At 39.2% G+C, this 13,383-nt stretch overlaps 1 protein-coding gene and 1 long non-coding RNA gene across 2 annotated transcripts in view; both read left to right on the top strand.

The window, feature by feature from the left end:
• The window catches only part of RNF11 (ring finger protein 11), a 45,567-nt gene extending 42,355 nt beyond the window's left edge, over nucleotides 1-3,212 (top strand). The window contains exon 3 of the mRNA XM_036447291.2: nucleotides 1,281-3,212. Within this exon, the coding sequence (XP_036303184.1) occupies nucleotides 1,281-1,452 (172 nt within the window). The 3' untranslated portion in view covers nucleotides 1,453-3,212. The remainder of the gene's footprint in view (nucleotides 1-1,280) is intronic.
• Nucleotides 3,213-6,295: 3,083 nt separating this feature from the next.
• LOC123652717 lies at nucleotides 6,296-13,360 on the top strand. Its single transcript, XR_006742188.1, has 2 exons — nucleotides 6,296-6,957; nucleotides 12,148-13,360. It is a non-coding gene; the product is annotated as an uncharacterized LOC123652717 (long non-coding RNA).
• The last annotated feature ends 23 nt before the right edge of the window (nucleotides 13,361-13,383 follow it).

Here is a 13,383-nt window from a genome sequence, read left to right on the forward strand (position 1 = left end):
AATAATTAAAAAAGACTGGTGAAGAAAAATACTCAGAATTTTAACATTCTTTTTTATTATAATACTAGAGACCCAGTGCATGAAATTTGTGCACTGGGGTGAGGGATGTTCCTCAGCCCAGCCTGCACCCACTCCAATCTGGGACCCCTCAGAGATACCCAATTGCCAGTTTAGGCCCGATCCCTGACGGACATCCTTCTCACAATCTGGAACTGCTGGTTCCCAACCACTCACCTTCCTGCCAGCCTGAGCACTCCCTAACCACTGCCCTGCCAGCCTGATCACCCCAAACTGCCCTCCCCTGCAGGCCTGGTCTTCTGCCCCACAACTGCCTTCCACTGCAGGCCTGGTCTCCCCCCCACAACTGCCTTTCCCTGCCGGCCCAGTCACCACAACTGCCCTCCCATGCTGGCCTGGTTGCCCCTAACTGCCCTCCCCTGCTGGCCTGATCGCCCACAACTATCCTCCCCTACCGCCATCTTGTGTGAAGGTGTGAGGGTCAATTTGCATATTACCTCTTTATTATATAGGATATTTTTATTGATTTTAGAGAGGGAGGGAGGGGGAAGGAGAGAAATACCAGTTGGCTGCCTCCTACACACCCTCTGCTGTGGATCGAGCCTGCAACCCAGTCATGTGCCCTGACCTCTTGGTTCATGGGTTAATACCAACCACTGAGAACACTGGTCAGTCTAGAACATTGACTTAAAACACTATAGAATTGGGTTGCTTTTTGAACTTGAAAGAAAGTGCAGTGAACTTGAAACTGGGATTGATGAAGAGAATTCTAGCCTACAGCAGCCCAGTAAATAGGCTGAAATTAGTGGTTCTGTTTTTGTATACATATAGTTATTAAGATGAAAACTCTTATTTCTGGACTTACACTAAAAACTCAGTTTGTGTAAACAAAGTTTATCTAGCCAGTAGTTTCCTACCTAAAGCATCACATTTTCCTTCCAGTGTCTTCCACATGTAGCTATTTTATCGATATAAGCACAGTTCTAGCAATGGCTTTGATCTCCATGTGCTCCATTTCTTTCTGTTCTCTTGATTGCTCTCAAAGTCTGTATATTTCCAGGGGATTGAAATAAGAGGTTATAGATGGTCTAACACTTATAGGAAAAAAAAAAATTTAATTTGCTTTGATGGTGGGTTCACTGGCAAACCATTTTTATCTGTTTCAGATTAACACTGTCATTGTAATGGGATTTTAAAGATTATTCTGTACAGACCACTTATCTATAAAAGCTTTCTGGTTATTTCTCTCTTGCTCCCAACAGGTGTGTGATCTGTATGATGGACTTTGTTTATGGGGACCCAATTCGATTTCTGCCGTGCATGCACATCTATCACCTGGACTGTATAGATGACTGGTTGATGAGATCCTTCACATGCCCCTCCTGCATGGAGCCAGTTGATGCAGCACTGCTTTCGTCCTATGAGACTAATTGAGCCAGGATCTGTCATCTGACTTCAAGTGAACCTTCATTTTTTTGGTGGTTTTGATCTTTTGTCACTGAGCCCAAAGAGCCAGGGATTAGGAATTAAGATCATGCACAAAAGTTTCCTAAAAATTCCTGAATGGCTGCAGATGTTGGGGAAAAGTATGTCATATTTTAGAAACTTAGGGGGAAAAGTAGGATGGTATTTTTATGTAAAGCCTTGACCCAGTGTTTAAAAATATATAATTGTATTTAGATCTTGTTATTGCTCCAGTACATAGGAATTGTGTAAAGTATTACAGCAGCTGTTATATGTTTAAATCGTGTGTGTTGAAGATTAGGAAAAAGATAGTGGTTGTTTTTCCTAAATGAAATAACTTTCTTCTTCCCCCACCCAAATTCTTTTCTGAAGTTGCTAGCATTTGGGTCAAGGTTTTATTAAAAGCTACATTTTATAACACTGGCACAAAAAAAAAAAAAAAAAGTAGTTTTAAGCTTGTTTGCACAGTTCTTTTTTTCCATTGGAAATGGAATTCATTGCCTTAGGTCTTTTTAAATAGTGTATTATTATCGTTGGGGCTGGCTCTATGCTTGAAACCAGTTTATTTATAACCTGTTATAAGTGCTATATCTGTTTGCAGTTAGGAAATTCAGAATTCAAAGTGATCTCCTAGCTTGTAAGCAAACTGAGATGCACTATCCCTTTCTATAAAAAAACATGAGTTTTTGTGTCAAGAAACCAACTCTAGTATGGGGTTTAGTATTACCCTTTCCAGTGTGTTTTATCTAATTATTTTGGTTAATATGGTGATAATTAAAAGTCAAGGTAAATTTTAAAAATTAAGATTTCTGATTTATTGAGCTTGAATTATGCCACAGTGCTTATGTAAAAATGAAAGTGGCACCATGGTGAAACTGAGAAGTTTCTCGGTTTTAACAATTTTGATTTATTCTTTCTTGTGACCTCCTTCCCTGTTGTCTTGAACCATAGCAAAAGGATACTGCATCTCTTATTATTGTAGTGCTGAGGTTATTGAAATTATACAAAACACATCTCAGTCTCTGTTTCTTGGAAAGTCCTGCTAGCTGACTGGCAAGTCTAGTATAAGCAAGGATACTTAAGATATATGTATTTCATGTTTTGCACACAAATGCTGAATTTGTATAACCACATGACTTCATAGTTGTGATCTCAAAAAAGAAGGAATTTCTCCTTTATTTTTTTCTTGCAGTTAATGTAAGAACACTGAATCTCTAAGCTTCTGAAGTGTTAGAGGTAGAGATGGTCTAGTAAAGATGTAGTTGTAATGTTTTATCCATTTAGCATGTGTTTATTTTTTCGTGTGTACTCAGAGGTGGTTTATTTGTTCAGCTCAGTGATATTACAGCTAAAGAAATCATTCATTAGCAAAAGGAGGAGCAGTTTCAACCTAACAAATAAGAAATGTTTCTTATTATTTTATATTGAGTTGAATATTTGACTCTAACACTTTTCTAGATACAAAATACAAGTATCTTGAAGGTTCTTCATAACTGTGTATAGAGGAATTTAGTATGTCATAAGTATTTTTTAAAGATTTGACATTTGGCTGTAGTATCCATATGTTGGTTAATTTTCTTATGAGCCCCATGATGGAAAGACTTAAAGATGAATTTGAGAGAGAAAAAATGAAAGGAATTAGATTGTCATTAAATTGTTACATGTATCTTGCTTAATTTTTGTTCATTAATTTATATCCACCCAATTACATAAAGCAAATTTGGAGGAAACACCTGAAGTTGTGCAATATTTTTAGTGATATTACTGTTTTTATCCTTGTGTTTTCTATTTAAACATGCTGTCTGTGTTATCAAGTATTATAGTCAGACTTTCTTTTTTCTAGATCTTTAAATTTGGTAAATGAACTTTTTAAAAACTCATTTTTTATGTTGCTGTTAGTCTTTCTTTATACATGGCTTCTTTCACAGAAGTTTGGTAGTAGTGAAGGTACCATTGAGTTTGGTAGTATGGAGTTGAATGTTTTTGGGGTTTTTTTTAGGTACTTTGTATTCTTTGATTTTGACCTTCAGATACATATTAAAAACAACCAATTTTGGTTTTTACTAAGTTAAATAAAGTTATAATATAGTTGTAAAGAGCTAAATTAGAGTTGATTACATAATATTTCCCAAGTTTTCTAATCTTTTCTTTAAAATATATATGTATAGTTTTAGTCAGTTACTTTTTAATCTTTGGGTGTGTATACTTTGGGGAAAGTATTTTTATGGCTTGGTATTTCATCATAAATTTAGAAGCTTAATAGATTCAAATTTTCTAAAGCCAGATGATAGGATCACCATATTAGATTAGAGTGTTCATGCTTGGGTATAGGATTTAAAATGTCTGAAAAGCCTGATGAGGAAAAATTAAAAGAATGTTATTCTTTTAAATGTAAACTAAACAAATTTAAATACTAGTAGTTTGGTTCACACAAACCTTTTCAATTCTATGAGTGTTCTTTGTAGAGAATTTCTTAAGCCAGATATTATACCTCTCCCTACTACCAGTACTTAGCATGTGATATTAAAACAGTATGATTTTACAGAATACAGTGACCATTGAAGTAACAAATTCTCTAGGTACAAAGCTCCTTTGTAAGGAAGCATGCATTTTAAAAAAGGAGAATGGGAATCAGGAAAAAAAGGTAAGTTTCTTTGCATAATTCAGAAATGTATGCAGCTTGGGGACTACCTCTGCTTACAAGAACATTAGCTAGTAGTCAGTTTCTAAGTCAACTGATTCACTTGCATTTAAGTGCATCATAGCTGATATAATAACCTCAACTAATATTTTTTAATCTTTATTGTTGAAAGTATTACATATGTCCCCATTCACCCCACCCTCCATGCCAGGCCTTCACCACATTATTGTCTATATCCATGGGTCAACTAATTTTTTAAGCCTTTAATTTTGAAATTAGTGGACACAGGAAAAGTTGGATTTTTGGTTAGTAGCTCCTGAAGTAATATTAAATTTATTCACCTGAATTTAAAGATCATCTAGTCCAGTGGTTGGCAAACTCATTAGTCAACAGAGCCAAATATCAACAGTACAATTGAAATTTCTTTTGAGAGCCAAATTTTTAAAACTTAAACTTCTTCTAACGCCACTTTTTCAAAATAGACTCGCCCAGGCCGTGGTATTTTGTGGAAGAGCCACACTCAAGGGGCCAAAGAGCCACATATGGTTCGCAAGCCACAGTTTCCGGACCACGGATCTAGTCTTTTTTGGGGTGGAGCGAAAGCAAGATAGTTTTTCCCTTTCTGAGTACCTCTTTAAATAGCTCTCTTGCTCCAGCCTTACACTCAACTAGACTTTCCTAAGACACAAGCCTGATTTGGGATGTACCCATCAGGGGAGACATGGGCATGAGAGCCAGTATCCTCATGATGCATTATGTTAATCCTGTGGGGACTTAGCTGAATTCCTTCTTGTTTTCCCCCACTTGGTCCCAGTTTCTAAGTATTTTGCTATTGAGGTCTCTTGTTTCTATTAATTTTGTGCTTTCTCACAAAGGCTGTTTGATGCTCCTGCTCCCTTTGGAAATGGATTAGTATTACTAGCCTGCTTATTAGAAAGTTTGGATCTACCTATTTATCTCTTTAAATACATTTTTTTATTAAGGAAGATATTCTCAAAACCTAGGTGCTTAATAAATGCTTGTTAAATAAAGTAGTATAGAGTAAAAATGTTCAGCTACAATGAAATATAATTGTTGATTGATCTTCTGTGAGGTGAGATTTTCTTAAGAGCTTTCAAAAATAGGGGGCAGAGGGTCAGCTCTGATGTATTCATGGCTTTCAATTAGTCATGTATTCATGACTTCTGCTCTATTGACATTTTGCTCTGGACTCTTGTCTTAGGGACCATGAGCAGCATCCCTAGCCTCTGTCCATCAGATGCTAATAGCACCACTCAGCCCCTCCACAGTCATGAGAGAAAAAAACATATCCAGATGTTGCCAAATGTTCTTGGGGAGACAGAATATTCTCTGCTTGAGAGCCACTGGGTCAGATAAAATAAATCAGTAGACTCATTATTTAAAAAAAAAAAAAAAAAAAGTATCAAAGAATTTTTTCTTGGTTCCATATATATTACATATGTATTTGTGTATGCTCAGGTAGTGATTTAATGTTCACAGTTCAGATTTAGACAGGGCTTTATTTTGTGATGCTTAGTCAGGGATGGGGAACCTTTTTCTGCCAAGGACCATTTGGGTATTTATAACATCATTCACGGGCCATACAGACTTACCAACTTAAAAATTAGCCTGCTATATTTGGTCAGGCATTTAACTCACCCCTAATGCCTTGCAGGGCCAGACCAAATGGTTTCGAGAGCCTTATATATTCCCCTGGCTGGATGTTCCACATCCCTAATTTAAGTGAAACATAAGGCTAGTGGAGTAAATAATTGTAACTATTTGCATTATATAAATATCTTAAAACAGTACTTTTCCTAAGTGGTTTAAAAGATATAGGAAGTTAATTATGTATTTAGGGAAAATTTATTGGACTATTTGTTAGCTTTGCACATCTAGCATTTTAAAAATGTTTTATTTTTTAATATATATTTTTTGTTGATTTCAGAGAGGGAGAGGGAGAGAGTGGTTGAAACATCAATGATGAGAGAATCAACTTGCTGCCTCCCATACACCCTCTACTGAGGATCAAGCCCACAACAGGGGCATGTGTCTTGACGGGGAATTGAACCATGACCTCCTGGTTCATAAGTCAGTGCTCAACTATTGAGCCACATAGGCTGCACATACAGTATTTTTAACCGGAGAAAAATAATATCGATCTACATTACAACATATAGAAATTAGTAAATGGATGCAACAAAAGTATTTGGGGAATATTAATTTAAATATATTTCCTTTTATGAGAGCCTCTGACTTAAAGCATCCCACACACAAAAAAAAAATGGTTAGCTAAATTCTAACCAGCCCTTTGTAAAACCATACAGGGGTAAGTTAAAAATTAACAACAGTACTCAGAGTTTGATTGTTTAGATAAGTGTATTCAGACTTTGCTTTTTCCATTTGTCCTTTGACATTTCCTTGTTCTTTAGCATGGAAATAGAAAATCCCAACAAATCCCTTTACAACCCATTAATTGATTCATAAAATTTTTGTGAGAGGCATTAGTGAAATTATACAAAAGAGGTTTGGATTTATCTGCCCATTTTAATTGTCCACATTGTTCTTGTTTGCTTTATTCCTCTGAGCAATAGGCATTAGCTCAGGACAATAACTGGAACCATTTGACTACTGTTACTGATAGACTAAAACCACTTACCATTTCATAAAAATTTTAAGGAAATTTTAGGAGTGATACTAACTTTCCTTTATATTCTTGTTTCTTGAGAAAAGTTACTGTCCACTTGGAAGATTTAGTCATCTTTGGATGCTTTCCATAGAAAGTTTGTTTTCCTCTGCATATGAATGAAGAATGAAGCAGCATTATGAATAAGGTACACATTTCAGGCATTTAAGATTGATTGTGTTAAAAGGAGCGGCAGCACCTGTTTGCTTTGAACCCTTTCTATAATTATAGTCAGGGCTTATAGGCTCCACATTTCTTGGCACTGAAGAAAGAAGTTGAAGTGGGTAACTAAAGGTTTGCCTCCGAGTCTACTCTGTTTCCCCAAAAATAATAGATCCTCCGAAAATAAGACCTAGCGCATGGAAAGATAAGACATCCCCTGAAAATAAGACCTAGCACAACTTTGGGAGAAAAAATTAATATAAGACAGGGTAGTCATAGTGGTGAACTCCTGAGTGCTTGTGAGAAGATTTGGTTGGCTTTGCAGAAGTGATGAGCCCACCTTTTATCTGGAGCCACATAGTAATTTAATCATTTGGGATCCAAAGGCATTGTGTGAATTAGGAAGCCTGGAATATGTCAGAAAGACATTAAGATTGGCTTCTAACACTCTCCATTCTTGAAGTGGGAGAATAGGTACATTCTGCTAATTCCAGAATCAGAGCCAATCCTTGAGCTTTGACTCTGCAAAATCATGACCTTCTGTCTGTGAGGGTAGCTGAACTCAGCAGATAGATTATAAATTAATAGCTACAATTTTAGGATGTGCAGTGTGTGGGGAGGGGAAATTGTTTTTCACAAATCATTTGTCATCATGGCCCTTGCTATGATGTGATCTTGACATGAGCAAGAATAATATATAAACATTTTTCTTTCTGGTAGTGAGCAGGTACTATATCTAATAGGGCATTTTGAGATAGTTTGTTGTTGCAAGTACCATTCTTGGGATTATTTATTTATTAAACTGAGTTAATTGCTTTGAAGGTATCTTTGCTTTGAAGATATTTATGGGTATGGGTTTTGATAAACTGGGTTTCTGATTTCCATAATGAGCAAAGGACATGAAATGCCAACTCACATGGACTCTTAGAGCCTATCACTTAGCATATTGAAAGTATTTTTTTCCTTTAGTAGCTGGTGAAGGGAAGATTTATTTTTATCAGCCAGTTTACAGAAAGCAGAGGCAAGTGTTGCTGGATATCTTTAGTATGGCACCAGCTCCTAAATTCCATGTTTAACCCTATAGAACCCATTCTTCATGTAGCAGCTAAAATAATTTTGAGTAAATTGGATGTCATTCCTCTGCTTAGAACTTGTATAGTTTCCCAGTGTACTGAGTTAATGAAAATCCATTGGCTTTCTGCTCTCTTCTTTCACAGTACTCTACTTTATAGCCTTGTTAGACTTTCTTTTTGTGCCTTCTAAAATGTCAAGCTTGTTCCTATCTCAAATCTTTTGGAATTACAGTTTCTGCCCTATAGTTCACTTCAGTTGTTTCAATGACTGGCTTATCCTCCAGACCAAACACATCCCTTTTTTTATACTCCTACTAGTATGTCTTCCTTAGCAGACTAAGCTCTGTGAGATCAAGATATTTGGGTGAAGGGAAGGAGAAAATGGGGAAGAAGAGATCCCTAAGGAATCTGAACATTTCGGATTGACAGGGAGCCATCATCAAGGAAGTTCCCATTGGATCTTATAAAGAAGGGCAAGGGCAACGTTCTGATAAGCTTTGTCACTGACCAGCACCACAGACTGTACTCACTGTCCTCATTCTTCCCTTCACCTAGAAAAGTTTCTATATGTGAACTTTGAAAGAAGAAAAAAAAAAGGTCATATAGTGGATGCTTGTTCTTTTTGTTTGCCCAGTACCCATCTTTTTTGTAGTAAAAATCTCCAACTGGCATATGACCCATTTGGACCAATTGTAGTACCTCATTTCCTTTCTTAGGCAGTGTGATTCTCAGACTTTAGTGTGCATCAAATTCACCTGGAGAGCTTGTTAAAATTTAGATTACCTGGCCTCACCCTTCTATCAAATCCCCTGATGATCTCATGCTGATCTGGGGAAACTGGTCTAAGGGATGGACATTTAATCAAGCTGAACTAATCTGAGTTCTTTTTTATTTATTTTTTATTTATTTTTATATTTCATTGATTTTTTACAGAGAGGAAGGAGAGGGATAGAGAGAAACGTTGATGAGAGAGAATCATCAACCAGCTGCCTCCTGCACACTCTCCACTGGGGATGTGCCCGCAACCAATATACATGCCCTTGATCGGAATCGAACCCGGGACCTTTTAGTCCGCAGACCGACGCTCCATCCACTGAGCCAAACCGGTTTCGGCTAATCTGAGTTCTTACCTGGGATTTTTCATACAGGAGGTAGGAAAAGAAGCTTGTGTCTTCTGATCACAAAGCTGTAAGGAATTGAGGTCTGAATGGCCACGTACATCCCTGCCATGCAAAGAAGCCAGTTCAAGAGAATAAATCTAACACAGGAGCAAAGTCAGATGGAGAGCACTAGAGCACTTGATTTAGTCATCCCCTAGGCCTGCGGTCGCCAACTGGTGGTCCACAGACCACTGGTGGTTCATGGGTTCCGAAAGTTTGGTGATCGCTGCCCTAGGCCAAACCCACCACTACCTTCCCACAGTATATGTGGCCCAATAAATTTCCCACGTAAAGTTAGTATTTTTAGTAGATCAGGCTTTTCTCTAACTGTAAATATGCTCACAACCTCTTCCATAGATAGTTAACTGAAAGCTGTAGTCCAGGGGTGACAGATTTCTGGCCCATGTACCACTTTGATCCATAGATATGATGTTGCCAAACTTAAAATTGAATGCTTTTAGCATACACATACCAGTTTTCAAATGTTCCTACTTCTTATTGTCTTACTAGAGGTCTGGTGCACAAATTGGTGCATGGGTTAGGTCCCTCGGTGTGGCCTGCAGAGTTCGGGCCCCAGATCGCACCCCCAGCCTCGCAGCCTCAGCTCATGCCCCCATCCCCACAGCCCCACTGGCACTCCACCTTGGCCTGGAACCACCCACTCACCTTCACCATCCCACCTGCGGGGCAGTCAGTCAGGGCTGGGCCCCCTGCTCAGCTCCATTGGCGGGACAATTGGCGGGGCGATTGGGGCCCTGCTCGAACCTGTTTTGTCCTGGTGCCACCCACTCACCTGTTCCTGCTCCACCATCTACCGCAGTCTGCTCTCACTGGGGCGGTGGGGGCCAGCACTGCCGCCCACTGCCAGCACCGCATTGCCAACGCCCGCCATGTTCTGTGCCACCCCTGGTGGTCAGCGCACATCATAGTAAGCGGTTGGTCTCCTAGTTGAACAACGGTCCGAGGGGACAATTTGCATATTGGGCTCTTATGTAGAATACCAAATATCTTCTAGCATATGGTTTGCTGCCCCTCAAGCCTGAGTCTCTACATCTGTTCAGGCCTCACTTCTTGTCTCTGGAGTAGCTGACCAGACTTTACCTATCCTCCATCTGGGAATCAGATCATGCCTTTTCCTCCAATAGCCCTCGATCGTTTTATGAGCAAATACCATTGCTTAAGGGTTGCCTTTTTTTCCCTTTTGGCTTTATTGAAGTTAGACCCTATTCCTACCTCAGGAAACCTAGTGGCCTGAGGAAACTGCTACACAGACATATGCTCCATGTATTTCAAGCCAAGTTTCTAATGTTTGAGTTTTTAGCCAGTACCTTAAGGATGGCCTACGTGACTATAAATCAATCCAACTTTTAAATTAATCATTTTAAGCTCAACCAGCAGTTTATCAAAGTGTGGGCTTTAGAGTTCAACTGCCTGGCTTCAAATATTTAGTAACCAGGTGATCTTAGGCAAGTTATTTAACCGGTTTCAGTTTTCTCATCTGTAAAATCACAATAATAGTCCCTACTTCATAATGTGGTTATGTGGATTAGAACCATGTCAAGTGCTTAAACTAGCAACTGGTAAATAATGAGCACTTGATATTAGCTATTTTTTTCCCACCCAGAGCATATAGCGTCTGGTGTTCAGAAGTGTTTGTTAATGATGTGAAGAAAAACAAGACAATCCAGTCTAGTCATTTGTGAGGTGTTAGCTGTGACGTATCTGATTAAACTTTAATGTCAACTTTAAGAAGTCCATAGTGACCTCTAGTAATTGTATATCTTCCCAGAGGAAGGATTGTATTACATTTTGTCACTTGACAGTTGACTTTGTACAATGGAAGCATTTCATAGATTGCTAACTTAGAAGTGAATTTTTCAAGCCCCCAAATGAGGCTCCTTGTTTGTGGACTCACCCTGTTGGGTAGTAGTGAACTTTGCACCAGGTTTCCCAGGAGCTATGCTAACGCAAGCAGAAAGACACTTTCTAGCATTGGAGAGCTACCTCTGGGGACAGGGGTGAGGAGTTCCCATTTGCTTTTCAGAATCCAGGTACCTCTCATTTATTACTGCATTCGTGGGATAATGCTAAGAACATAAGGAAACAGTTGTTGAAAAGGCACACTGTTAGCTTTAATTTTTAAACAAACAAGAAATTGTCCATCCCCCATCATTTTAGAATAAACAACTTGAGAGTAACTCCAGAAATAAGTGTCTTTGGATTTTATCCCTGTGTTGAATGTAGTCACAGCTAGGATTTTCTAAAGCCTCTTGGTGCTGTTCTTCAGTTGTCAGGAATCGCCCACCTGGACCTCAGCCAAGTCTTGGGTTGGTGTTGGCCCTTCAGGGCCCTGTCTTTGCTGTCGGGTCCTGGCTTTTTTTTTCATGAATGACGATAGAGGTCTTGGAAACACTCCCATTCTGACTTGAGAGATAAGGAATAGGGAATCCTGCCAACACATGGGAGAACTGATAGGGAGCAGCACACTGCTAAAAGCCAGCCAGCCAGCCAGCCCAAGGGCCTGTGATCATTGAGAGGCAGAGGTAGACTTTCCGTTTTCAAGGGCCTGTTCAGGTCATGTTACACAGTTTCTACTTCCTAACAACTGAGTTCCTCTGTGGCACAGAATGCAGACTTGCCCCAAATGAGGATTATTTGCTCGCTGGGGATCCTGGGCTACAGTCATGGCCCCTGATTGAGGAAGCCTATCACTCTGGTTAAGTTTTGGCAAAAGGTAAAGAGTTACGTATCTGTTGCCTCATTTTGGAGATGAAAACCCACCAACAGACTTGACCAGAGTTAGAATCGAACTGTTGTCAGCAGGAAAGAGAGTAATCTAGTCCAAATTACTAGTTTTTAGAGGGTCTGTGACTTTCCTAAGGTTACTCTGAAAATCATTCAGTAGCAAAGTAGGGACTACAATTCAAGTCTCCTTATTTTTAGGCCAAAACTCTCCACCTGACCAGCTGCTTATCCAGGGCAGATGTGCTGGAAAAGTCTTTAAGAGAAGTAACCAGAAATGGCTCAAAGAGACACAGTGAGAAGCCCATAATGGAATTTTCACCTTCAAAGGCCTCTGCACAAGGACACCCAATATGGTCACCCTCCACTCTCCTCCTCATACATGTTTTCACAGATTATCTCAAGCTGCAGCTGGGATAAAGGAGACAAGATCCACTGATTTCTCTTATCGGCCAGGCTGCAGCAGACAGAGGGAAAGGTGACGTACGCTAATTAATGAAGCCCAGCAAGAAAACAGCAACAAACACTGACAAGGAAACCATCTGGCTAAACTTTAAAATACAAGCAGAAGCACCTAAAATAAATGTTGAAATAAAGCTTTTCATAAATTATTTGGCAAATTATATTTGGTATCTATGGCCAGTACTGCTTTTATACAGCAGCAGGTAGAGTTCTAATATGTGGGGAGCCTCTAAATGCTGTCCTCTCAGCCGTCTGACTCTAGTCACCTCTGGCCCTGCCCTGCCCTGCCCAGCCACCTATAATAGAAACAAACTGGTCTCCCAGCACCCAGGCTTTGGAGGAAATAGAGCTTGCAAAGGGCTGCTCTATGGAGAGCATTCTTTTGTCTAGTTCTTACAAAATGAGGGGGAAAAACCCATAGCATTTCTGCTCTGAAGGTACTAAGTGCAAAGGAGGACCTAGAATGAGGGTTTTCTGCTTTTCCTAATGAGAAAATGCCTATAACCCATTGCTTCATTCAGTGTCAGTCATAGGAAGCTGGTTGACTGTACATTAATAGATTAGCCCACCCAGCCACTGACAGATGCTCAAAAGTGTTTGCTAAATACTGCAGTGCTGGAAGATTAGAAAAGTTGTCTACGGTCCTTCCCTTAAAGAAATTACATTCACGTATTTGAGGAGTCACATGTTCATACATGATTATTTTTACTGTGTTTTTGATTTTTCTAGGGAAATGGTTAAACTGAAGTGTGCTGTCATGAGATTGTGAATGGTAAAATTTGGTGTTGGTTACTGAACTTTTGAGTTCTCATTTTAACCGTCCCAGAAGTTGCAAATGCAGGTGCTTTTAGAGACCAGAAAAATAATATAAGTAAAGTGGCCTCTACTCAGCTCCAACTGATTGTTGCCTTATTGCCTTATGGTAATGAGGCCCCGTGTTGCCAGATGGTTTGTGTGTGTGTGTTTTTTTGTTTT

Source organism: Pipistrellus kuhlii, unplaced genomic scaffold, assembly GCF_014108245.1.
Source record: "Pipistrellus kuhlii isolate mPipKuh1 unplaced genomic scaffold, mPipKuh1.p scaffold_m20_p_2, whole genome shotgun sequence".
In the NCBI taxonomy this organism is placed as follows: Eukaryota; Metazoa; Chordata; class Mammalia; order Chiroptera; family Vespertilionidae; genus Pipistrellus; species Pipistrellus kuhlii.